We start from the raw sequence: 25,737 nt of genomic DNA, 5'->3' as shown, positions 1-25,737 counted from the left end.
GAGCTGCACCACCCCGCCTCTGGAACTCTCTCCCTCAACCACTCAGAGACTCACCCTCACTTTTAAATCCCACCTGTTCTCCCATACCTGGACATTGCTGTGTTAACTGTTCCCTGTTCGTTAACTCTGTGTTCTATGTTGCTCATGTTATCTGTTGCTTGTTGTTTCTGTGTTTTCCCATATTGTCAGCGTCTTTGAGCCCCGGAAAAGCACTATATAAAATCAAATGTATTATTATTATTATTAATATTATTATTAAAGCTGTGGAAGTTGCATTTTGAGGTCTGTTTTGTTCACCTTTGAAGAACCGGTGTGATGATCTGAACCACTTAGCAACATGATCAGTTACGTCCATAAATGTGTGCGAGAGATATCGTGAGCTTAGAATGATAAAGTTCTATCTCCGTTTAGGGCAGTTCAGAGATATTGAGCGTCAAAGTTTTACATTCCATTATGTTTTGTGAGATGGAACCTTTGTATTTTATTCATTACTAACTCCAAAATTTCAACATTTTAAAAATAACACCACACAGGCATTAATAAACACCTAATGGATCAGATTATGTAAAAAACTAAATTTTGACAAAAATTGAGATAGAACCGTATAATTCTAACGCCACGATATGGTGTGATAACCCGCCGGTTAGGTTTTGTGTGGAAAGACGTTATCGCCGTCTTAAACTGACGAAATAGGACGCGTGTGAAGATTGATGTTATTTTAATTTAAATGGGGGGGGGGGGGGGGAGGCATCAATTCTACGCCCTTTCCTGGAGATCCCGTCTCTCTCGACGGGCCGAATCACTCTGATCTCCGTGACGACGTGTCGGAGCTGAGGTGTCACACGAGGACGGAGGTCTGATTGGTTCCCTGAGCGCAAAGCCGGTCATTTAAATACGGCGGTTGGAAGTCAGGGGATGAGACGCAGAATGTTCAGAGACAGATTCATTCTCTCTCTGTCCAGGGGGGGGAATTCCATCAATTTCCATAATGGAAAATACAGGATTATTTTTTGATAAGTCTCACGAAAACTTCATCACAATAAGCCTGGATTTTCCTTTAGCGACGTTGATGGAATACCCCCCTGGTGTGTGTGTGGGCTCATCTGAGCCTGTAATGCAGGAGGGAACATGTGGTCTATCTCCCTGTCCCTCTGTCCCTCTCTCTCTCTCTCTCTTTCTCTCGCTCTCTCTTTCTCTCTTTCACTCTCTCTTTCGCTCACTTGCTCTCTCTCTCTCTCTCTCTCTCTCTCTCTCTCTCTCTCTCTTTATCTCACTCACTCGCTCTCTCTTACTCTCTCTCACTCACTCTCCCTCTCTCTTACTCTCTATCACTCGCTCTACCTCTCTCATTCTCTCTCTCTCCCACTCTCTCTCATCATTGAGGGTAGAATGTAGCATTTCTAGTAAGTATTTGCCTTATTATAATTGTATAAAAGTCTACAGTATTATAATTGTATAAAAGTCTACAGTATTATGTTACAGAACACCCTCAAACTCACCGCCCTCACCTCACTCACTCACTGCTTTCAAACAAATCCTGCAGCGAACCATAGTCGATCAATGTACCTGTTGATCACCGTCTCTCACCCATCCCATAACCCATCACTGCCTCATTTTAAATACCCCTGCTCCACTACCCCCGCTATCCCTCACCTCCGCTCTTCCTCACCCCTACCTCCTCCGTCTCTCTCCCCTCTCTCTGACTGTTAGTATTTTAATGCATCTGTGTTTGCCAGTGTTTTATTGTTTTATTGTTGTAAATTACTTAACCTTGTTTTATTTCTAGCTTCGCCCCCCCAAAGAGCCATTGCTTTTTGGTCAGGCTGCATTTGCAAATAAGAATTTGTTCTTACATGTTTGCCTGGTTAAATAAAGGTTAAATAAAAAATAAAAAATAAATGTATAAGTCTACAGCATTATAACTGTATAAGCAGGGGTGCACATAACTTTTTGGGGCCAGTGCTCAGAGGAGCACCTAGGGATGCTGCTTGGTGCTCCCCGAGCTCACGAGTCACGACCCGTCCCACAGGATGGATAAAAAAGGGATACATGGATAACTTATATTAGCAAAACGACATTTATTCAAAAATAAGATGAACAAACAAATGATTGTGTGCAAAACAAAAGAAACAAATGAAAAATCAAATGACTGCTCTTTAAGCATGAAAGTCTGTCAGACTCCTTTAAACACAATGAAATCAACTGACATCTCTTTAAGCACTAACTGAATGTCTGTTCTTTAAATACAATGAAATCAACTGATATCTCCTTAAGCACTGCTCTGTTCTGTAAACACTGAAATCAACTTTCAACAAAAAGTTACAACCTAAGCATTTACTTATGCTACAAGCTTAATCATCATCATCACTGCTCTCTTGACTGTTGTTAATACTGTCCTCAATTTCAACCATGGTAGAGGATGTTGTAGGCTATCACTTTAAATAGCTCATTATTTTGATTGTTGCACAAAGTCTTTTTTTTTTCCTTCTAATATAATTCCCAACCATATTCCCTGGGTCAGGGGTCGAGGTGCGATAATGAAGCTGTAAAACAAACGTCTGAACGTTTGAAAGCTTCAGAGAAAAGAAACGTGAAGTGCCTTGGTGTTGTTTTTCCTTTTAGCGACGAGTCGTTCGGGACTGAATTTTCACGTGTCGGCGTGATAACCATGCGATGCGCGATACGCGGAATGAAAGTACAAGTTACGATACTTTCCGAATGTTTTCGTGAGGGGAGTCGCCGTGGTCGTCGTCGGTGGGTACATTGTGGTCATGAAAGGATATGGTATTGGTATTAACGGGCAGTCAGCAGTTAGCAGTAGGAGTTTTGAGGAAGTCAATTCCTCTCCCAGCGCTTCCAGCTGTTGGTGCGCAAGAGCGCGTTCATGCCGCTGATCCTCCGCGCAACATGCATTTTGGCGACGCATGCGCACTGGCGCACCAGTTATGTGCACCCCTGTGTATAAGCCTACAGTATTATGTTGTATAAGTCTACAGTTTTATTAGCCTCAGTCCATTCATATTCTATTTCACCATTCTTGCTCTAATCAGCAGAAACTCAACACTTCTTCTCTGCACATTCTGTTAATTAAACTACTTGGGAGAGTCAGATTAATCATATGAGTTTAAGCTTTGCTAATAACAATATACAGCCATATGTCCTTACCAAACCTTGGCGTTGTAAATGCCAGGCTATCAGGCCTACAGTTCCAGAGGCACAGTGATGGGGTTTTAATGGCAGGTCAGTGGGGGAAATGACAGCTTTAGTGAGGGTCCTCATACGCTCGTTTGTTTAGGGGGGTGGAGAGAGAGATGGAGAGGGAGATGGAGGGAGAGATGGAGGGAGAGGTGGAGGGAGATGGAGGGAGAGATGGAGAGAGAGATGGAGGGAGAGATGGAGGGAGAGGTGGAGGGAGATGGAGGGAGAGATGGAGAGAGATGGAGGGAGAGATGGAGGGAGAGATGAAGGGAGAGATTGAGAGAGAGATGGAGGGAGATGAAGGGAGAGATTGAGAGAGAGATGGAGGGAGAGATGGAGGGAGAGGTGGAGGGAGATGGAGGGAGAGATGGAGGGAGAGATGAAGGGAGAGATGGAGGGAGAGATGGAGAGAGAGATGGAGGGAGAGATGGAGGGAGAGATGGAGGGAGAGATGGAGGGAGAGATGGAGAGAGAGATGGAGGGTGAGACAGAGGGAGATACGGAGGGAGGTGGAGGGAGAGATGGAGGGAGAGATGAAGGGAGATGGCGGGAGAGATGGAGGGAGAGGTGGAGGGAGAGATGGAGGGAGATGGAGGGAGAGGTGGAGGGAGAGATGGAGGGAGAGATGGAGGGAGAGACGGAGGGAGAGACGGAGGGAGAGACAGAGGGAGAGACGTAGGGAGAGATGGAGGGAGAGATGGAGGGAGAGATGAAGGGAGAGATTGAGAGAGATGGAGGGAGAGATGGAGAGAGAGATGGAGGGAGAGATGGAGGGAGAGATGGAGGGAGATGGAGGGAGAGATGGAGGGAGAGGTGGAGGGAGAGATGGAGGGAGAGGTGGAGGGAGATGGAGGGAGAGATGGAGAGAGAGATGGAGGGAGAGATGGAGGGAGATGGAGGGAGAGATGGAGGGAGATGGAGGGAGATGGAGGGAGAGATGGAGGGAGAGATGGAGGGAGAGATGAAGGGAGAGATGGAGGGAGAGATGGAGGGAGAGATGGAGGGAGAGATGGAGGGAGAGATGGAGGGAGATGGAGGGTGAGACGGAGGGAGATACGGAGGGAGGTGGAGGGAGAGATGAAGGGAGATGGAGGGAGAGATGGAGGGAGAGATGGAGGGAGAGGTGGAGGGAGAGATGGAGGGAGAGATGGAGGGAGAGACGGAGGGAGGTGGAGGGAGAGATGAAGGGAGAGATGGAGGGAGAGATGGAGGGAGAGATGGAGGGAGAGGTGGAGGGAGAGGTGGAGGGAGATGGAGGGAGAGGTGGAGGGAGAGATGAAGGGAGATGGAGGGAGAGATGGAGGGAGAGATGGAGGGAGAGGTGGAGGGAGAGATGGAGGGAGAGACAGAGGGAGAGACGTAGGGAGAGATGGAGGGAGAGATGGAGGGAGAGATGAAGGGAGAGATTGAGAGAGATGGAGGGAGATGGAGGGAGAGATGGAGAGAGATGGAGGGAGAGATGGAGGGAGATGGAGGGAGAGATGGAGGGAGAGATGGAGGGAGAGGTGGAGGGAGAGATGGAGGGAGAGGTGGAGGGAGAGATGGAGGGAGAGGTGGAGGGAGAGGTGGAGGGAGATGGAGGGAGAGATGGAGAGAGAGATGGAGGGAGAGATGGAGGGAGAGATGGAGGGAGAGATGGAGGGAGAGACGGAGGGAGAGATGGAGGGAGATGGAGGGAGAGGTGGAGGGAGAGATGGAGGGAGAGGAGGAGGGAGAGACGGAGCGAGAGATGGAGGGAGAGACGGAGGGAGATGGAGGGAGAGATGGAGGGAGAGATGGTTTGTTTAGGGAGGTGACAGCCACAGCCCAAAGAGAAGCATTTAGGGACTTCTTTCTTTCTTTCTTGGACCCACTTTACCCCTTAATCCTGGAGTTACATCCATGTTCAATGGAGAATCTCCATTCAAAGTGTCTTCCAGTCCATCAGAATCCTTAATCTGTGTGTGTGTGTGTGTGTGTGTGTGTGTGTGCGTGTGTGTGTGTGTGTGTGCGTGTGTGTGTGTGTGTGTGTCTGTGTGTGTGTGTCTGTGTTGTGTGTTGTGTGTGTGTGTGTGTGTGTGTGTCCGTGTCCGAATAGTTGCTGTGCTGTAAGACCTTTCAACCAAGAACATGTTGTGTGTGTGTGTGTGTGTGTGTGTGTGTGTGTGTCCGTGTCTGTGTCCGAATAGTTGCTGTGCTGTAAGACCTTTCAACCAAGAACATGTTGTGTGTGTGTGTGTGTGTGTGTGTGTGTGTGTGTCCGTGTCCGAATAGTTGCTGTGCTGTAAGACCTTTCAACCCAGAACCAGATGTTGCCCCCCCCCCCCCCCACCCAACCAGGCCACCAATCAGTACTCACACCCCCCCCCCCCCCCCCCCCCACCAGCCAGTACTCCCCCACCCCCCCACCCCAACCAGTACTCACCGCCCTGCAGAAGAAGCCACACCCGGGGCAGCACTGGTGCTTGACCATGCCGGCCCGGTGGTCCTCACACAGAACCAGCAGCTGCACGGAGTTAGACGGCCGCATCATCTCCTGCTTCAGCACCGCACCCTGACACCGACTCAGCTAGGGAGGGGGGGGGGGGAGGGAGGGGGAGGGAGATGGAGGGAGAGGTGGAGGGAGAGGTGGAGGGAGAGGTGGAGGGAGAGATGAAGGGAGAGATGGAGGGAGAGATGGAGGGAGAGATGGAGGGAGAGATGGAGCGAGATGGAGGGAGAGATGGAGGGAGAGGTGGAGGGAGATGGAGGGAGAGATGGAGAGAGAGATGGAGGGAGAGATGGAGAGAGAGACGGAGGGGGAGACGGAGGGAGAGACGGAGGGAGAGACGGAGGGAGAGATGGAGAGAGAGATGAAGGGAGAGATTGAGGGAGAGATGGAGGGAGAGGTGGAGGGAGATGGAGGGAGAGATGGAGAGAGAGATGGAGGGAGAGATGGAGGGAGAGATGGAGGGAGAGATTGAGAGAGAGATGGAGGGAGAGATGGAGGGAGATGGAGGGAGAGATGGAGGGAGAGGTGGAGGGAGATGGAGGGAGAGATGGAGGGAGAGGTGGAGGGAGATGGAGGGAGAGATGGAGGGAGAGATGGAGAGAGAGATGGAGGGAGAGATGAAGAGAGAGATGTAAAGTGAGACAGAGAGAGAGAGAGAGCAGAGAGAAGATAGAGGGACAAAAGTGACAGAATAAAAGAGGATAGACACAATGAGACCCAGTAATAGGATGTTGTGAGACTGATATAATAATAATATCCATTAAAAAACATCGTCGACAGGGGGGGTGGGGTGCTAGCGGATTACATTGCTGTCAACGGTGAAGGTAATTAACGGGAAACACGAGGTGAATAGTTGAATGAGGGCAGTAACATGTGGAGAATTGGGGGATATTATAGCCTCCATCAAGGCTACCCATAATGCACCAGCTATTTGGAATAACAACAGACGATTATGTTGTTAAAAACCCAAATGGCCCATTAATAAAAAATAAAATAAAACATTAATTCTTTCTTCCTTCTGTAACTGCCGATGGCCCCTGGTCCTAGCATAGATTTATTTCTCTAACGATGACCGATGGACAGGTGATTCACTTACTTAGACAAAATGTATTTGTTGTAAGTCGTTTTGGATAAAGGCATCTGCTAAATGCTGAAAATGGAAAATATAAAAATGTAAATGGCCTGAGCTGAACTCTCCCTATTGGCTGGCTCACCTGTCCATCAACGCTCTCCGTAGCCATGCACTTCCTGTCGGCCAGGGTGAGGACCTCCCGGCTCTTGGGCGTCTCCATGCGACAGCTGCAGAGAGACAGCTCCTGCGTCATGTCCGCCTCCGCCCCGCCCGCAGCTCCTGAAACACCTGGACAGACAGACCACCACACGTCAGGACAGACAGACACACATCAGGACAGACAGACCACCACACGTCAGGACAGACAGACAGACAGCCTCACGTCAGGACAGACAGACAAATGTTTTTATTTATTTTTTAAACCTTTATTTTACCAGGCGAGACAATTAAGTGTATGAGTGAAAAATGGATAGCTACTAGCTAATGTTACACAAGCAATGTAGCTCACCACAGTTCGTATGTCTTGTCTTCTGGTGTTAGTAACGTTAGCTATGTAGCTGGCTAGCTACGGTAGCCTATTGTCATTGTGGTGCGAGCACCTACTGTACGTTATCTAGCTCGTAGCTCGCATGCTACGTTAGCATCAATTTAGCTAATCATAACATAGCAGCGAGAGTAACGTTAGCTAGCTATGTGTTGTGGTGATGGACAGACTTCTAAATGGCCATGTTGGCATTCAAGTTGGCTAAACATAGCAGTGAGGTGGAGACAAATACGTTTTTTTTTATTTAAATTTTTTACAGTACAAAAATTATCGTTAGACTTATCGATAAATTAGTCGTTAGACTAATCGAATAATCTATAAAATAATCGCTAGATTAATCGTTAGAAAAATAGTCGTTTGGGACAGCACTAGTCAGGACAGACAGACACACGTCAGGACAGACAGACAGACCACCACACGTCAGGACAGACAGACCACCACACGTCAGGACAGACAGACAGCCTCACGTCAGGACAGACAGACAGACACATGTCAGGACAGACAGCCAGCCTCACGTCAGGACAGACAGACAGACACACGTCAGGACAGACAGCCAGCCTCACGTCAGGACAGACAGACACACGTCAGGACAGACAGACACACGTCAGGACAGACAGACAGCCACACGTCAGGACAGACAGACACACGTCAGGACAGACAGCCTCACGTCAGGGCAGACAGACAGCCTCACGTCAGGGCAGACAGACAGCCTCACGTCAGGACAGACAGACAGCCTCACGTCAGGACAGACAGCCTCACGTCAGGACAGACAGACAGCCACACGTCAGGACAGACAGACAGCCTCACGTCAGGACAGACAGACGACAAAATGGTAAACGGTAAACGGACTACACTTATATAACGCCTTTATCCAAAGCGCTTTCCAACGGCCTCTCGTTCATTCCCTTCCCATGTGTCCCCAGCACTACCTCAATTAGCCCCCTATACTTTCTTCTATTTCCCTTTTGTTTCTTTTTATTGTTACTACTCGACCTTTTCAGTTCGTAAAGCGTCTTTGAGTGTCTAGAAAAGCGCTATATAAGTCTAATGTATTATTTTATTATTATTATTATTATTCACCCATTCACACACACACCAATGGCGGCAAGCTACCATGCAAGGCGCCGGCCCCGCTCACTGGGAGCAATTTGGGGTTCAGTGTCTTTCCCAAGGACACCTCGACATGTGGCCAGCCGGGGCTCGAACCGCCGATCTGCCAACCTGGCCGATCATGAGACGGCGGCTCTACCACCTGCGCCACAGCCGCCCTCCAGCACGCGTCAGGACAGACGACCCCGCGTCAGGCTCACCGCTCAGGAGCAGCTGGGCAAAGGTATTCCTCTCACACACAAACTGCCAACTGCCAACTGACTTAGAGGCAATTCGGCGACTACTCCTCTTCCTAATCGTTCGTCCTCATCTGCACGACTATGACAGCTACTCACAATAGTAACTTGACTACAGCCGGTGATTTATGCGCTTGAACAGTGGCGGCGAATAACAAGATTTTTTTTTTTTTTTTTATCATCATCATCATCATCAGGTATTTTAGTGACCACCAGGGGGCGCTCACCAGCTTAGAGCTGCTGTGATGAGTCACCAGGCCACGCGAGGACAGAGGACCTTGCCTTTGCCAAACTCTGCCCTCAGAAACACCAAGGCCAAACTGTGCACAGGAAACCCCACAGTTCACCAACCGAGGAGCCTTCCCACAATCCCCTCCTCCTTCTCCTCCTTCTCCTGCTGCTCACCTGTGTTGGGAGAGGAAAGCAGCAGCTCCTCCTGGGCTTTTAGGTCCAGAGATTCGAGGGGAACTTCGGTGTATTCCTGACTTAGGCCCGCTTGGGCCTGGGCCTGGACCTGAGCCTGTCCTGGGCTCTGGGACTGGGCCTCTAGTCCTGGAGGACAAAGGGGAAGAGTTAACAAGGCATAACAAGAGTTAGGAGAGAGGACAAAAGGGAGGAGGACATAATATCGTGAGCTTAGAATTATAAGGTTCTATCTCCGTTTAGGGTAGTTCAGAGATATTGAGCGTCAAAGTTTTTACATTCCATTATGTTCTGTGAGATGGAACCTTTGTATTTTATGAATTACTAACTCAAACATGTCAACATTTTAAAAATAACACCACACAGGCATTAATAAACACCTAATGGATCAGGTTATGTAAAAAACTAAATTTTGACAAAAATGGAGATAGAACCTTATAATTCTAACGTCACGAGTTATCTCTGTTTTATGTTCATTGTGTGTGGTTGTGGGTGAGGCGGGGTGGTGAGGAGAGGTGGGCTTCAGTACCGGCGATGCCCTCAGACTTGGGCTTGCTCTTCCGTTTCCGTTTCCTCGGCGGCCTCAGCCAGGCGCTGTCTCCCTTCGCCTTCTTTTTCAACCGCTTCTTCAAGCTGGACTCCGAGCTCTGTGGATGAAGCACATAGACACAATGCGTAGGAGGGGATTTAAGTTAAGATGGAGAATATTCTTCTCTCCTCAAAATAGACTGGGTGAAAAACGAGGGTGAGGAATGGTGCTTGGGAATGATTCTTTTGAACACACCGACACTTCGTGGAGTCTGTGTCTGCGGGAGGGGGGGGCGGGGGGCGGGGGGTAATGTAATGTAATGGGGCAGACTGGACAGAGGGAGGTGATGAGGTGATGCCGGGAGGTTGTGTGTTCTTACCAGGTCAGACTCGTTCCCCTCTTCCTCCCCTTCCTCTTCACCCGAGACGTCGTCAGAGTCCTGCTCCTCTCCGTGCTCCCCCTGGACACAGCCGGCTTCATTACAAACCGTTCTCTCTATCTATCTGTCTATCTGTCTTTCTATCTGTCTATCATGATCAGACCGTTGACCAGACCGTTGGACTTCAGTCGAGGATCATCACTCTAGCGTGACGTCACTTCTCCTGAGCTACAATCAGTGTGGACAGAGTCACGCCACCTGTCATAATCCAGTGACACCGGACACCTTCAGATATATATATATATATATATATATATCTATATCAGGGTTCCTACAAGTTTCAACAAGTCAAATGTAAGACCTTTTTAGACCTCTTTGAATAGAATTTTAGACCAATCGCGACACCATATGATAGCTTTTTGTCATCCTCGAGGTGATGAAATTAGGGATTTCACTGCCATTTCCGCGTAAATAGATGTGGTCGGACTGATTTCCTTGTAGGATCTCATTTTTTAAGACCTAGCACCTCATTTTTAGACCGAATAACTGAAATTTGAGACCTTTTTAGGCCTTGTGCATCGGATTGCTGGATTTTAGACTTTAAGGCTTTTTAAGACCAGCGCGGGAACCCTGATATATGCACTTCCTCATTCCTGCTGTCAGATTGAATTGTAAATGATTGTTTTCGGGCTTTCACTTTTAGCGTCTATTCCTAGTTCAGAAAGCCTGGGGAAATCCTTTGCAGAAAGTACGGTAGCTACAAAGAGGTGGAAACACTCTTGTGACACTTCGCAACACGTCAAACCAAACCCTACCTCGCCTGAGCGGAGCTTCAAAGAAACATTACTAAGGGTTTTCTTCAATGTTTCTTCAAAACAAGGGCTTTCTTCAATGTTGCAAGCTAGCATTGGTGCCCCACGGTGGTGTAGCGGTCTAAGCACTGGCCACTAGTGCATGCTGCCCACCGGGGACTGGGTTCGAATCCCAGCTCGCCAGATCCGGATATGGCTGGGGCACACACGGGGAGCGGCATATTGGGCGGCCGCTCCCGAGGGCGGGTATAGGAGTATTTCCGGACAAGGATCCGTCGCGCAACACCACCCCCTAGGTGCCGGAATAACGGTGCTGGGCTCGAGGAGCCAGTCAGCTAGTCTGCCTGGCGGCCTCCTCTGGGACTGCCGGCCACGGGGTCGTGCGGCGGATCCTATGCAATAGGCAGGGGATAAATGGATGCTAGGTTGGGTTCAATTGGCTACCAAATTGGGTGAAAAAGGGATAAAATCTGAAAAAAAAATAATTTAAAAAAAAATGTTGCAAGCTAGCATAGGCAACAACTCTCTGGAAATAGTCCGACCCGGTTAGGAAAACAATGGTGTACATAATAACAAGCAACCATTTTATGGGCATTGACGTTTACATTCTTGGAAATGTAAACATCCAATGAAATTGCGAGCTCATTCTCCCATCGCTGCGTCCAGGTCAACCCAAACCAGATCGGCTAATCTAACGTTCTCCAGACCGCTGAAGGAGGCGTGAGAACAACGTGGTCTGGAGGGATGGTGACGTGAAGCTAGCAGCAGGGTTCAGCAGGTGCTTCTCTGACACCTGTTATCCTCATCCTGAGATGGAGACCCACATAAAAGACAGAACCTGACTGGATCTTCCTAGAACAGGAAATTCGACCGAGTCTGAGAAAGCTACTCCCTCTAACTCACACTGTCGTTTTTCCTCCTCATCCTAGAGTTGTTTACAGAAGCTAGCTAGCTAGCTGGTTAGACGTTAGCAATAGAAATGTCCAACAGTCGGGAAACAAATAACGTGTTTTAAATTGAAAAAACGTGTGTGGCTGCTTCCTTGTGATATCTGACTGGTGCGTCCGATATCTGATCTGATCTAGTCCTGTCAGTAATTTCATTGTGAACATCAGCTTCTGACGGCTCAGTGACGACTGAACAAGCTATGTTTGACACAGACTCTAGACTAGCAGGAGGCGAACTAAGCAGAGAGAGAGCTTTCATCAAGTCCCAACCTGCGTTCGGCTCTTCTCCTGGGCCGCCGTTTGGCCTTCGTCACGGGCGTGCTCCTCCTCTTCATCAGAGTCCTCTCCGTCCTCAGACTCTTCCTCCTCCGACTCGTTCTCCAGCCTCTCTCCGTTCACGTGCGCTACCTCTTTAGGCTGCGGGAGAGAGAAGAACAGAAGAACAAGACTGAGAGGGAGAAACATTACATCAGGACGGAGAGGGAGAGAGAGAGGGAGAGAGGGGGGGAGAGAGGGAGGGAGAGAGAGGGGGGGGGAGAGAGGGAGAGAGGGAGGGAGACAGAGAGAGAGAGAGAGAGAGAGAGAGAGAGGGAGAGAGGGGGGGGAGAGAGGGAGGGAGAGAGAGAGAGAGAGAGAGAGAGGGAGAGAGAGAGAGAGAGAGGGAGGGAGAGAGACAGCAGAACAAGACGGTGATGGAGAAACGTTGTGGTCCTCTGTGGCTCAGTTGGTAGCGCTAGCAACGCTAAGGTTGTGGGTTCGAATCCCGCTGGGATTATATATACTGAAACATGTATGCACTCACTGCAATGTAAGTCACTTTGGATAAAAGCGTCATCTAAATGGCGTATATATTATTATATTAGAAACATTACATCAGAAAGGCTCTTGACACCAATAGAGGAAAGGAACGGGGAAAGGGATTCAAAGTTTGTCATCGTTTGTCAGGACAACAAAAAGCATTTATGCTCTAGAGGTCTGGCGACCTTGAGGTCATTAGACGCCGGCCTCTACCGCTGAGCCACAGCCGCCCCCTTATGAGATTAAGATGAATAATAATACATCAGACTTATATACAGGGTTCCTACAAGTTTCAACAAGTAAAACTTAAGACCTTTTTTAGACCTCTTTGGATAGAATTTTTGACCTATTCGCGACACCATATGATAGCTTTTTGTCATCCTCGGGAGGAGGGAGGGGAGGAGAAGGAGGAGGAGGAGGGGGAGGAGGAGGAGGGGGAGGGGGGGAGGAGGAGGAGGAGGAGGGGGAGGAGGAGTAGGAGGAGGAGGAGGAGTAGGAGGAGGGGGAGGAGGAGGGGGAGGAGGAGTAGGAGGAGAAGGAGGAGGAGGAGGAGGGGGAGGAGGAGTAGGAGGAGGAGTAGGAGGAGGGGGAGGAGGAGTAGGAGGAGGGGGAGGAGGAGGGGGAGGAGGAGGAGGAGGGGGAGGAGGAGGGGGAGGAGGAGGGGGAGGAGGAGGAGGAGGAGGAGGAGTAGGAGGAGGAGGGGGAGGAGGAGGGGGAGGAGGAGGGGGAGGAGGAGGAGGAGGGGGAGGAGGAGTAGGAGGAGGAGGAGGGGGAGAGGGAGGAGAAGGAGGAGGAGGAGGGGGAGGAGGAGGAGGAGGAGGGGGAGGAGGAGTAGGAGGAGGAGGAGGGGGAGGAGGAGGAGGAGTAGGAGGAGGAGGAGGAGGAGGAGCAGGACGAGGAGGAGGAGGAGCAGAAGGAGGAGGAGGAGTAGTAGGAGGAGGAGGAGGAGGAGGAGAGCTGAGACCTGTGAGCTCTGAGTCGACTGTTGAAGTTCCTTGAACATCTCCAGCACCGTCCTCTGCCTCAGCACTTTGGTTTTCTTCTTGGGGACCAGGCTGTACGTCCCCATCTTCCTCTTCTTCTTCCTCGACGCCAACGCTGACGGAACAGAGAGAGAGAGAGAGAGAGTTACACAGAGAGAGAGAGAGAGTGTTACACACAGAGAGAGAGAGAGAGAGTTACACAGAGAGAGAGAGAGAGAGTTACACAGAGAGAGAGAGAGAGAGAGTTACACAGAGAGAGAGAGAGAGTTACACAGAGAGTTAGAGAGAGAGAGTTACACAGAGAGAGAGAGAGTTACACACAGAGAGAGAGAGTTACAGAGAGAGTTAGAGAGAGAGAGTTACACAGAGAGAGAGTTAGAGAGAGAGAGTTACACAGAGAGAGTCACAGAGAGTTAGAGAGAGAGAGTTACACAGAGAGAGAGTTAGAGAGAGTTACACAGAGAGAGAGAGTTACACAGAGAGAGAGTTAGAGAGAGAGTCACACAGAGAGAGAGAGAGTTACAGAGAGAGAGAGAAAGAGTTACACAGAGAGAGAGAGAGTTACAGAGAGAGAGAGAGTTACACAGAGAGAGAGTTACAGAGAGAGAGAGAGTTACACAGAGAGAGAGAGAGAGTTACACAGAGAGAGAGAGAGTTACAGAGAGAGAGAGAGAGTTACAGAGAGAAAGAGAGAGAGAGTTACACGGAGCTATAATAATAATAATAATAACAACTTGGTTTTATATAGCGCCTTTCACAAACCCAAGGACGCTTTACAGAATTGACAGACAGAAAGTCAGACAGACAGACAGAACAAAACAAAAACACAGAGACAGCGACAGCGGCAAAACTAAACTAGGGGCCGAAGGCCTTGGTGAACAGATGGGTTTTGAGGACTGGTTTGAAAGTGTCCAGGGTAGGGGGGCATTGCGGATCATTGTGGGGAGAGAGAGAGTTCCAAAGGGTGGGTGTAGCGCTACAGACATCAGACATTTTTACGTCAAGCTGTTAAATCTATTGTGTGAGAGAGAAAGGCTGATCGAGTGTTTAATCAGGTCTCGTTAGACTTGTCAGTCAGGCTAGAGGGAACCAGAGACCCACATAGGAGGATAAAACTACGAGCACATTCTCAGCGCTCCGTCCAGTTCAATCAAAGCGAGATCGGCTAATCAAAGTTCTAGTGAATGTTGTCAGGCTACAGAGGGAACTAGAGCCCCACAGTGAGACAGACAGACTTCTTTAAGAGGAGGAAAGATACAATGAGTTCCCACTGGTCAGTGGTGGGTGTTAGTTCTAGTGCAGGACTCGACATTAACTCCGTTTTACTTGCCGGGACAACAGATCGTGAGTGAAGATATTATCAAAGTCTGTCGATCACCCGTACGCTTTGATAATATCTTCACTCACGATCATCTAGTCTGGTCTGGCACCTGCGCCGTCTGTTGTTCTTCCTGCACACAGGTAAACATATCCAGGATCGAGCAGCGTCGTCGGGCTCGCGCAAACAAACCCGGCGAAAGTTTTACTTGCTCCGGACAAGTAAAACAGCGTTAATGTCGAGCCCTGCTCCCACTAGTCAGTGGTGGGTGTTAGTTCTAGTGAATGTTGTCAGGCTACAGAAGGAACTAGAGATCCACATTGAGAGACAGAAGACGTCTTTAAGAGGAGGAAAGACACAATGAGTTCCCACTGGTCAGTGGTGGGTGTATGAGAGGACCCCCACCCCCGCCTCCCCTCCCCTAACATACTGTTGTTTCCAGCCAGGGCTGTCTGACCTGGCTGGGGCTTGACCTGGGCGACGGCCAGGACATCGTTCTGGCTCTGAGGTAGCTGGTTCTGGGAAGGAGGCGTCTGCTGTGGTTTCTCCGCCTCTGGTCCGACCCGACTCTCCTCTTTCGCAATGTTTGGTTCTTTTAATTCCCTGTTTAGAAGCTACGGAGGAGACAGAACAACGTTAGCGGACACGGTGTGGTCGGGTCTGCGTTTCATGCTGATAGTAGGAACTTCAACGTCAAACGTAAACGACGTCACAGCAGACGTCTTCGTTGAAAGATTGAACAGGTAAAAGAGAGACATGAATAGACAGACAAATAAATATCAAAGGTCAAAGATCACAGAACCTCCTCAACGGTTCAATCCCATCTCTCTCACTCTCAGTATCACTCTCTCACACACTCTCTCTCTCTCTCAACCTCTCTCTCTCTCAACCACTCTCTCTCTCACACTCTCTCTCTCACTCACTCTATCTCACACTCTCTCTCTCTCTCTCTCTCTCAACCACTCTCTCTCTCACACTCTCTCTCTCTCTCACTCAATCTCACTTGCTCACTCTCTCTCACTCACTCACTCACTCTCTCACACACTCTCTCTCTCTCTCTCTCACCTTTAGTGTCTGGTTGGAGGCTGGCCTGGACATGGTCTTGCGTGCTCTGTGTACTGTGACTGGCGTTGTGAGAGTTGTTGGTGGTGGCGAAGGATGAGGAGGGGTGAGGGTGGGGGTGGAGGTGGGGGAGGGGGAGGGGCCGTTTTTAGTCTCTGTCTCTGCGCCTCCCCCCCCCTGTCCCGCCACTGTGGTCCCGGCACTGGCGTCAGTCCTTAGCACCCCTGGACCTCGGGCGTGGGAGTGGGCGTGGCCAGCCGTGGGGGGCGGGAGGGGTTTGGTGGTTTGGTGTCCCATCATGGCGGTGCCCATGGGCAACCAGTTAGTCCTGTGCGGGGAGCCCGTCACCCCCGCCACCGCTGCCCCCCCCAAACCCCCTGTCCCCCCCCCCATGGCAGACCCCGCCCCCCCCCTCTCCCTCTCCTCCTGCAGTTGCTGCTGCTGCTGTTTGCTGAGGATGTATCCGTTGCTACCGGTGACGGAACCGTGAGGTGTCATAATGTCTGTGTCCGCCGTTGCCATTCCGTTCTCCAACAGTGGCGACAACTTGTGGTTGGGGGCGGGGGGGCTCTGGTGTCCGTTGCCCACGTCTGCTGCGCTGTCATAGGTCCCGTTTAGCTCCGCCTCTGGTCTGGGGGAGGAGCCTAGTCTGGCGGCGGCCTCCTTCTCCCTCTCTGGAACACATCACACAACAGGTCAGTTAATGTAAGCTTTTTTGTCAGTTAATGTCAGTTAGTCCGTTTTTTGGTCAGTTAATGTAAAAACATGTGTCAGTTAATGTCTCTTTTTTTTTGTCAGTTAATGTAAGTTTCTTTGTCAGTTAATGTCAGTTAATGTCAGTTTTTTTCTTTTAAAGTTATTTCTGGGCAGTCCAACTCATATTTTTCTTTTTTATTGGACAGATACAGTGAAGACAGAGGGGAAGGAGGGAGAAGAAGGGAGAGAGGGCATGCCAGCAGGGCATGGGCCGGATTCGAACCCATGCCGACATATGCATGCATTGTAGACCGCGGTGCTAGACCACTGGACCACCCTAGGCCACACATGTCAATTAATTTTATTAATAATAACAATAATAATAATAATAGAATTTATTTAAAAGAGCCTTTCTCAAACTCAAGGACACTGTAGAGAAAACAAAGAGAAGCAGGACAAAAAAAAAAATCAAAAAAAATAAAGACGCATAAGATGAAATCATATTAAAAAAAGGAAAGAGCTCAGGCAGCTATGGGGGGCAGTGTTCCTCAGGACCCACAATGCCATGCTGTAGGAAGGCCGGTCTGAACTGATGCGTCTTGAGTCTGATCTAGAATGTGTTGAGAGTATCAGAGCATTAGCTTATTAGCTTCTGACAGTTCAACACACGGGCATGGCGCCCTTGTGAGAGACCTTGTCAGGGAGGGAGGGAGGGGGGGAGGGAGGGGAGGGAGGGACGGAGGGAGGGACGGAGGGAGGGACGGAGGGAGGGAGGGAGGGAGGGAGGGAGGGAGGGAGCCGTAGGACAGTTAGCCACGATGACTCAATTAGAATAGATTCTGGTGCTCTGTAGCTCAGTGGGTAGAGCATGGTGCTAACAACGCTTAGGTTGTGGGTTCGATTCCTGCTGGGGACCCTATATACTGAAAAATGTAGTATGCACTCAATGAAATGAGAAACTGTAAGTCACTTTGGATACAAGTGTCAGCTAAAAGGCATACACTCGCTGAGAACTTTATTAGGAACACCTGGACACCTGACAACAGTCCAAGGCTGGTGGAGGAGGTGTAATGGTGTGGGGGAATGTTTACTGGGCACACTTTGGGCCCGTTAATACCAATCAATCAATCACCGCTCGAATGCCACAGCCTATTTGAGTATTGTTGCTGACCATGTGCATCTCTTCCATGGCCACAATGTACCCGTATTCAATTCCAGCGCGGTGAATGAATGCACCGCGTCACAAAGCAAAGGTTGTCTCAAACTGGTTTCATGAACATGACAATGAGTTCAGTGTTCTTCAGTGGCCTTCCCCGCAGTCACCGGATCTGAATCCAACAGAACACCTTTGGGACGTGGTATAGAACGGGAGATTCACAGCTTGAAAGAAAGTGCACCTGGAAAAAACCTGAAGGAATTGCGTGATGCAATCATGTCATCATGGAATCTAGAATCTCAAAAAGAATGTTTCCAACATCCTGTGGAATCAATGCCACGATGAATCGAGGCTGTATTCGGTTGTTAAGTTGTGACGTGTTTCCGGGTCCAAAGTTGGCTGAGGCGCTCTCTTCGAAATGCCTCAGTAACAATAATAATTCATTATATTTATATAGCGCTTTTCCGAGGCTCAAAGACATATGGAAATATGGGGAAAACAGGAAAGTGCTGCTGTGTCCCTTGTTGTATGAATAGATCCGAGTCTAAAAAATTATTGAACTGTCATTCTACCGCTTTAGTACACTGGTACTCTGGTGCTTTAGTACACTGGTACTCTGGTGCTTTAGTACACTGGTACTCTGGTGCTTTAGTACACTGGTACTCTGGTGCTGTAGTACACTGGTACTCTGGTGCTTTAGTACACTGGTACTCTGGTGCTGTAGTACACTGGTACTCTGGTGCTTTAGTACACTGGTACTCTGGTGCTTTAGTACACTGGTACTCTGGTGCTTTAGTACACTGGTACTCTGGTGCTTTAGTACACTGGTACTCTGGTGCTTTAGTACACTGGTACTCTGGTGCAGGGAATTTTTGGTTTGGACACAGAAATTGCTAAACGTCACGTTTGACGTCAGACTTAACAACCGAATTGAGAGCAAAGGGAGGCCATATATAACCCACTATTAGTATAGCGTTATAATAATATAAACGTATATCCTAATAAAGTGCTCAGCGAGAGTATATAGAACGTTTTACAGCCGACAGGGGAATACTTTACCTCAGACTAGTACAACACATAGAAGAAGAAGACACCATAAAGCCATAAAACCCATCAGCACCACGGATCATTAAAACCCCTCACCTCCATCCTCCTCTCTGTCCCCGGGGGGGTCCATGCCGTCCCTCTTCATGGGCTCCCCTTTACCCACGATGCCTAGGGGTAGACCTGTGGGCTGAACGCAAGAGACACACACACACACATAAGAGATGGAAATCCACAGCCCGGAGCAACAGAGAAACAGAGAAACGGAGAAAGAGCCTACAGCTCTGACAGAGAAGAAGAAGAAGAAGAAGAAGAAGTAGAAGTAGAAGTGGGATGAGGATGTTATATTATAGGTACATGCCGGACAAACAAACACAAAATGTATTTCGCTTTCATTTCTAATCGAGAAATCGTCAAGATCTTTTACTCTGCGTAGAACACCGCGGACCAACGGTTCACCCCGCTTTCCCTCTTCCTTCTTAAAGTACGTCCACATTCCAAGGAATCCGAGGCATGAAGTGAGAAGAGAGAGAAGCTCATGATCCCTATGGCTGGAAAAACAGACACCGTTTCAGTTGGAGAAACGTAAAAAAAAACTAAAAACTGACAAGACTCGTTTTGACTCGACACCCCCCCCCCCCCGCCCCCCCCCACCCTGTTGGTTGGGAAAGTCCCCACGTGGCATCCAGACTAGGACATCACACCACACAAAGTGACTCAGTCAGTCGGTCGGTCGGACAGGCGAAACAACCAACAACCGACAACCGAAAAAAACTGGAAGAAAGGCTCGTACAACCACTCGGCAAAGGCCAAAACCACCACGGCACGACACCGTGCCCAGACGCCACCACCGCCGACCGCCTTCGTCGACTCTCTTGGCTGAAGGCCCGATCTGCAGGACGGAGCGCAGCTGAACGAGTCTCCCTCTTCCTCTTCAGCTGCATGTGTTACAGGCTTCGGGTCTGACTGCTGCTACTGAACGGCCTTGCCCTCAAAGTTCTCACATCAACGTGGCCTGGGGTGGTCCAGTGGTCCAGCACCACGGTCTACAGTGCACACATTATGCCCATGTTGGCATCATGGGTTCGAATCCGGCCCCCATGCCCTGCTGACATGCCCTCTTCTCCATACCTTCCTGTCTATCTTCACTAATCTCTATCCAATAAAAAAAAATGAAAATATGAGTGGGACTGACTGCCCCAACCCAGAAAGAAATTACCTTAAAAGTTCTCACATCAACAGGAGGAGAAACACCTTAATAACAGAGGAGACACACCTTAACTAAACCCCCAAGAACAACAACAACATCTAGCATTGAGAGAACCCAACTAGCCCTGCCCCAGGAGGACCCCACATACTGTAGATCTACCCTGGAGGTTAGGGACTTACGCTTGTCATCTGAAAGCTCATCCATCATTGGTTCTATGCACAACAGCACTGACTTCCCCCTATTTTCTTCTTGCTTCTTTCTTTCTGTCTGTCTGTCTTCCTCTCTCTCCAGAGGTACATGCCTAGGCCAAACTCTTCTTTCTCCCAGACGCTCTTCCCCTATGAGCTAATGCAACCTTCCTTCACCAGCTCCAGGCACGGCAATAAACAAAGAATAAAGCAACACTGGAGAAAGCCAGACAGGCCCAAGGGAGAATACTGAAGAAAACAGAGAGATCAGACAGATATACAGTCTTCACGCGGCTTTTTGACAACCAGATACACCTTTAGAAAACACATTCTCTCTCTCACACACACACACACACACACACAGAGATTTCCCAACCTGTAGGCCCTATCTCTGCCAGAGAGATTTTTCTGAATAACCTTGCTCAGAGGAGGGAAAACAGGTCAAAGGGTTCAGTTGTGGAAAGGAAATGCACCATCTTGCCGTCCCCCCCTTTACAAGCCCATCCCCCAGCCCTGCCACTCTGAGCTTCTGCCTCCCGATTGGCCAATCCATCAGACACCTGCCTCTAAACCACCAACAAAATGTCTGCTCTTAAGGTGGTTCTTGTAGTAAAAAAAAAAACGTGCACTTCTCCTCTTCCTCCACCAGGGGACTTCTTCCACCACTTCACAGAAAGCCCACAGTCACGCTGGCCCACACACACTATCAATGTTGTGCTCTTGGGCTTGGGGAGATATTGTTCATTAGCCCTCCTTCTCCACCACCACAGCTGTCCACTGCCCCCCCCCATTACCCCTCAGCCCCCACCACCAAATGACTGTCGTCGACGTCGGCGTCCCCACACACACACACACACGCACACGCACACGCACACGCTCACGCACACACACACACACGCACACAGAGAGAGACAGACTCGCCCCTTGGCACTCTGCCATCAACAAAAGCTCAAGTGGACTGCACCTTTTGATACCTCTCGGTTCTCCATGCCCCTCAGGATTAGCCTAGCGAAAGCCTTTCAGATTAGAAACACCACAGGTTAGCTCTGCTAACACCTGAGGACGGGAGAGAGGATTTACATTCCATTTCCCCCACCTCCACCTCCACCTTCAGCAGTCTTCTTCTTCTGTCACTCTCTCTCTCTCCACCAGAGAGAGGTTCAGAGGAGAGGAGAGGCTGGCTGCCCAGTGAAAGGAGAGAGAGAGAGCTGTTGTCCTGAGCCTTCAGCAGGGAATGAGGCACGGTATCAGTCACACCTCTCTGAAGAGAGAGCACAACCTGATAGGCCTACATCTAGCTCAGAGAACATGGACCTACGGTTATGATTCACCTGAGAGAACATGGACCTACGGTTATGATTCACCTGAGAGAACATGGACCTACGGTTATGATTCACCTGAGAGAACATGGACCTACGGTTATGATTCACCTGAGAGAACATGGACCTACGGTTATGATTCACCTCAGAGAACATGGACCTACAGTTATGATTCACCTGAGAGAACATGGACCTACGGTTATGATTCCCCTGAGAGAACATGGACCTACGGTTATGATTCACCTGAGAGAACATGGACCTACGGTTATGATTCACCTCAGAGAAGAACCCTAACCACTTCAGAAGAAAAAGAACAACAACATCTCACTAAACCAACTAATGCCTTGATTAAAGGCAAAGACTACTATGTGACTAACACTCTCACTCCAGTGGAGCAGACACACACACACACACACACACACACACAGACAGACAGGTTTCCAAAGCGTCTGAAAGCTAGCTCCATGTTTTGACAAGGTAATGTTCAGTCTACCAATGACCAGCAGCACACAGTGGAGTGGATACTCAGTCTAATCCATCGCCAATTTGAGCACTTTCTTTCTGAAGTGTTCCTTCCTCCCTTACTTTGAAACAAAAAGCCTTCGATTAAAAAGCAAATGCTTTCCTTTCATCCACAAGAATGAAATAAAAAAATACAACCTTCCTTCATGCATCAAACACCCTCCCCCAAAAAAGACAGACAGCAATTTACACTTTCCACAAAAAGGAAATTCCCTGAACTCTTCCCTGGTAAACGGGCTTTGCTTGTCTGTACCAGGGAGACAAGCAGCCAAGAGGACGTTGGTGACTGCAAAAGGCTCCCGAAGAAGCCCTCAGAACAGAGACCTATCTGACCTGTTCACAGGGCCAGCCAGCCAGCCAGCCAGCCAGCCAGCCAGGCGGGGGTCTGCAGGGAGAGGTATTCCTCAGTGTTTGGCCGACACAGGTAGAGGGAGGGAGGGAGGGAAGGAAGGAGGGAAGGGAACCCTCCGGTTGCCTCTATGGATTAAAGAGACCTATTCTCTGAACGTGGTTCAGCTGTCCCCCTAGTGGTTGAAATGGGGAGGTGCAGTACTCATTGGAGAGAGAAAGAGAGGGGGAGGGGAGAGAGAGAGAGAGAGCGCGAGAGAGAGAGAGAGAGAGGAAAAAGAGGGCCGTCTGCAGATCTCCCTCCGCCATTTCGTAACCAGATTGTTTACGGGCACAACGTGGCCAACGCTCCATGTTTCCACTAGGTGGAGAGACGTGGGGACGGGACAAGTCTGGATGGCTGCTTGAATCCAGATCCAGAACCTCTGGGTTCAGTTAAAAAAATCAGCCAACATGAGAATAGAACATAAAAAAATAAAAAAAATAAACCTGAATCGTGAAAAATGTACTATGTACAATGTTGCAGTTTCGACCCTCCCCAAAAAAATCCTGTCAGGAAATAAATTGCGGATTTAGGAGAAGAAAAAGAAAAAAAAATCGAGGCTAAGGAGGAGGAATGTTACTAATGTTTCGGACAGTGTCTGCCATTTAAGAGATGAATGTCATCATGTTGACATGTGCCAAGCACTTCTTCCAAAAATAAATATTTCATGGAAGTGAGTGGCAGTGCGGCCTATAGCTGTGTGAGGAGTGCAGCAGGTGTTCGATACCATTCCTCATTCCCCTTCTGTGCATCACAACAACAACAAGCCCTGTCCTGAGATCTCCACCTCTCCCAGCCTCCCCGGGAACACACAGCTAATGTATAAATTAGCCCTAGTTCACCTTGAAGTTATTTCCTGACCCAGGTCCCCCTTAAACTTAGATCAGTCAGGCTATTGAGATAAATGTTCACATTGTGAACAAACAAAAAGATTAGACATATCTAGTTATCTCTGGGTAGAGTAATTGTTGCACCACAAACAAAAATCGTTTCGCTAACTAAATCAGTTTGTCACGTTTGATTAAGCGACTGTAGCTTGAAACTAGCCACAATAATACCACAGCAAACATTCTGCTCTCTCGTCAATCCAAAGGAGGAACACAAGACTGGAATTGCTAAGGCCCGCTCACACAGCTATTGAGCAGTGACCAACCGACACAAGGGAACATGATAGGCCGAAGCCTTTCCATAGCCAACCACAACAAGCCCAGCATCATTCAACAAACATCAGATTTCTACCTCACTCACACCCCACCACCTCTGATGTCTCCTGGCTCACACACCTGTATTCATAAACAGACCCAAGGACACAACACTTCATCGGTGTGTGTGATCGATCATCTCTGAGTCAGCTGAGAAAGAACACAACAACCACTGTTATAAAGAAAATGGAGGCATGAAGACACAAACAAGACACTGGAAAAGAATGGCTGACATGACCACCTACGAGGCTATTAGCTAAACAAGTCCCTGAATATTAATTCTCATCTCATCGACTTGTAAGGCCTACATGATTCCTATATAATTCCTCTCTAATGTGGTCTGGGTCCAGTACATCCATGATGAGATGATACATTACCCCTAAGACACCTGGACTGTTCCTAAAGAGGAAGATGAGACTGCAGAGAGAGAAAGAAAGAGAGAGACAGAGAGAGAGAGAAAGAAAGAGAGACAGAGAGAGGGAGAGAGAGATTGGAAGAAGAGATGGATCAAAGTCTGGAGAGCTCGGGGGCAGGAAGCGAAAGACAACCCGTTCAAAAGATTTCCAGGAAGTCCCGACCTCTCCCCTCCTCTCCCCTGAACACAGCCATCCCCCCAGAGACAGTCACCCTTTCCCCCTGCGCCGCCATTGCTCTAAACATCCCTAATGATCCTCCTATCACACCAGCAGCATGCACCAACGCGCCGTGGACATCTCCCTGACAACAGGCTCCAGAAAGGAGAACCTTGGCGAAAGACTCCTCGGTAAAGCGCTGTGTCTCTAACCAATGACACAGGTCGATCTGTCCGCAGGAAGGCTAAACCCCGGACTTAAAGACAAGCGAGTCCCCTCAGGTCGTCCACCCAGAAGGTGGCTAGAATCGGGCCTTGCTTACATGGGCTCCGCTGATCAACCAAGGCTGTCATTGAGACTGAAGACCGACCGACCGCACAGAACCCAGAAAAGGCTGAGAGGAGGAGAACTTGCTCATCACAGCGCAGAGCAGAGCAGAGCAGAGCAAAGCAAGCAAACCGGCTTCATGTTCAATCTCAATGGCAGTCAGTGTGGCTGAAAAAAACGACAACAAAAAACTGGAACACAGAAATGGAAGTCAACGACGTGTCTCCTTTAAAAAAGAGGACCATTCAAACCCAACCAAGGGGAAAGAGAAAGAGTAAGGCTAACGTCCCCCCTTCCCCTGTGGTGAACGTGCGGCTTGCAGCAAGCATCATACCTGCTGTCTCCTGTTGGCCTCCATTGAGAAGCAGAGTGGTTGAGGGGGAAGAGAGAGCGGGAGAGAGAGAGAGCGAGAGAGAGAGCGAGAGAGCGAGCGTGCGTGTGTGAGAGAGAGAGAGAGAGAGCGGGAGTCTCGAACGAATTGTTCCTCTTTTCCTTCCTCTCCCCGCATGCACACACTCACCTCGTCGGTCATGTGACCCAGCAGCTCCCTCTGTCGGTCCCTCAGACGGAGGGCTTCTACAGAGCATGCTCAGTCAGTTCGAATTTCAGTTGGTTCTTTTTTTTCCTTTTTTTTTTTTACCTCTCTCTCTTTCTTTCTCGCTCTCTCGCTCTTAAAGACCTGAGCTCCGATGAATGTGTGCAGCCATTCCAGAAGAAGAGTGGGGGGTGGGGGTGGGGGGGGAAATGAAAGATAGTAAAAGAAAAATCATAAAAAACTAAAAAGGTAGGAAAGGGCCAAAGAAGAGTCAGTCAAAAGACTGAAGACCCAAACAACCTCTCCTCCAGATCAGGCCCATCGCCGGGGACAACCGCGCTCGGGGGCGACTAGAGCGATCTTCCTGTCTCTCCTGTGTCATCATAGAGCCTTTCTACTCCAGGCTCTTTGTCTCGCCGGTGAAAAGGCTGCTGGGAGCACACAATACCTCCAGGGTCTGACCAAGTCATCAACAACAGATAAACACACAAGATAACCCACAAGACGAACCCAAGGATAATGAACATCTATTATACCGCACAGGCCAGTTAAGGACGATTAAAGGAAATTGCTGTGAAGCAAACAATAAAAAAAGCGGTCCCTTAAGGGTGAGGAAAAAAGCACTCTCTCATGAGGGAAAACTAGGCCATAACCCAATCAGAGTTGTCAGCTAGTTGGTCTAATCGTCGTGAAA

At 49.1% G+C, this 25,737-nt stretch overlaps 1 protein-coding gene across 1 annotated transcript in view; it reads right to left on the bottom strand.

Annotated features, from left to right (window-relative positions):
- Positions 1-20,191, bottom strand: part of ehmt1b (euchromatic histone-lysine N-methyltransferase 1b) — a gene marked incomplete at its 5' end in the record, with an annotated part of 42,603 nt that extends 22,412 nt beyond the window's left edge. The window contains 12 exons of the mRNA XM_080529717.1: positions 5,603-5,746; positions 6,883-7,019; positions 9,036-9,155; positions 9,583-9,700; positions 9,962-10,042; positions 11,991-12,137; positions 13,483-13,616; positions 15,250-15,433; positions 15,885-15,996; positions 16,312-16,555; positions 18,877-18,960; positions 20,167-20,191. Coding sequence (XP_080385843.1) covers positions 5,603-5,746; positions 6,883-7,019; positions 9,036-9,155; positions 9,583-9,700; positions 9,962-10,042; positions 11,991-12,137; positions 13,483-13,616; positions 15,250-15,433; positions 15,885-15,996; positions 16,312-16,555; positions 18,877-18,960; positions 20,167-20,191 — 1,530 coding nt within the window. The remainder of the gene's footprint in view (positions 1-5,602; positions 5,747-6,882; positions 7,020-9,035; positions 9,156-9,582; positions 9,701-9,961; positions 10,043-11,990; positions 12,138-13,482; positions 13,617-15,249; positions 15,434-15,884; positions 15,997-16,311; positions 16,556-18,876; positions 18,961-20,166) is intronic.
- Positions 20,192-25,737: the final 5,546 nt, after the last annotated feature.

Source organism: Nansenia antarctica, assembly GCF_963989245.1.
Source record: "Nansenia antarctica genome assembly, chromosome: 4".
NCBI classification, from domain to species: Eukaryota; Metazoa; Chordata; class Actinopteri; order Argentiniformes; family Microstomatidae; genus Nansenia; species Nansenia antarctica.
The sequence above is the reverse complement of the archived record's forward strand: the minus strand, read 5'-3'. Positions and strand labels throughout refer to the sequence as shown.